At 51.5% G+C, this 639-nt stretch overlaps 1 protein-coding gene across 2 annotated transcripts in view; it reads right to left on the reverse strand.

Moving 5' to 3' along the window:
- The window catches only part of LOC119354384 (chromatin remodeling protein SHL-like), a 21,087-nt gene extending 20,778 nt beyond the window's left edge, over positions 1–309 (reverse strand). Inside the window, exon 1 of one of the 2 annotated variants that reach the window (XM_037621116.1) lies at positions 119–309. In XM_037621116.1, the coding sequence (XP_037477013.1) occupies positions 119–191 (73 nt within the window). In that variant the 5' untranslated portion in view covers positions 192–309. The remainder of the gene's footprint in view (positions 1–118) is intronic. The other variant, XM_037621118.1, reaches the window with a different exon arrangement.
- Positions 310–639: the final 330 nt, after the last annotated feature.

Here is a 639-nt window from a genome sequence, read left to right on the forward strand (position 1 = left end):
AGGCACCGAGACCAGCCAACCAATACCACAAATTATTGCCGCAAAAACAAAATCCCACAAAAATAATCCGGAAAACTCAGGATCAGAGGGAGGAGATGAGCTGGGGGGAGAGCCTCACGCTTGATGACTTTGTCGGACCCCTTGATGGTGTAGGACTCGAGGATCTTCTTGGGCGGACGCGTCTTAGCCATGGGCTCGGCGGGACGGCGACGGCGAGAGGCGTGAGGAGCGGGAAGCGGGGAGCTAGGGTTCGGAGAAGAATGGGGAAATTTTCTGCTGTCTACTACCCCTCCAAACAGAGCCTCGGCCTTTTTGGTTCGAAAACGCCGAGGCGCCCTTTTTTACCGCCTCTGTGCGCTACCATTTGATTCGCTTGGTAAATCATTCGCGGTAAATTATTGCCGCCGCCCAGTGAGCGGATGGGGACGTACGGGCCGTCGCTGTGGATGGTCGGGATGGAAGCTGGCGGATTGGCTGTGGGCCTCTCGTTATAAGCGCAGTGACCGAGCTAGGCAGACAAAAAAAGATGTTTAAAAAAAACTCTCTATTTTTCATAAATAGTTTGGATTGCTTACCATGTGTGTCATGTGGTGAAAAAATAATTTGACATGACAAATGTATTAATTGTCCCCTAGGCGG

This window comes from Triticum dicoccoides, chromosome 2A (assembly GCF_002162155.2).
Source record: "Triticum dicoccoides isolate Atlit2015 ecotype Zavitan chromosome 2A, WEW_v2.0, whole genome shotgun sequence".
NCBI classification, from domain to species: domain Eukaryota; kingdom Viridiplantae; phylum Streptophyta; class Magnoliopsida; order Poales; family Poaceae; genus Triticum; species Triticum dicoccoides.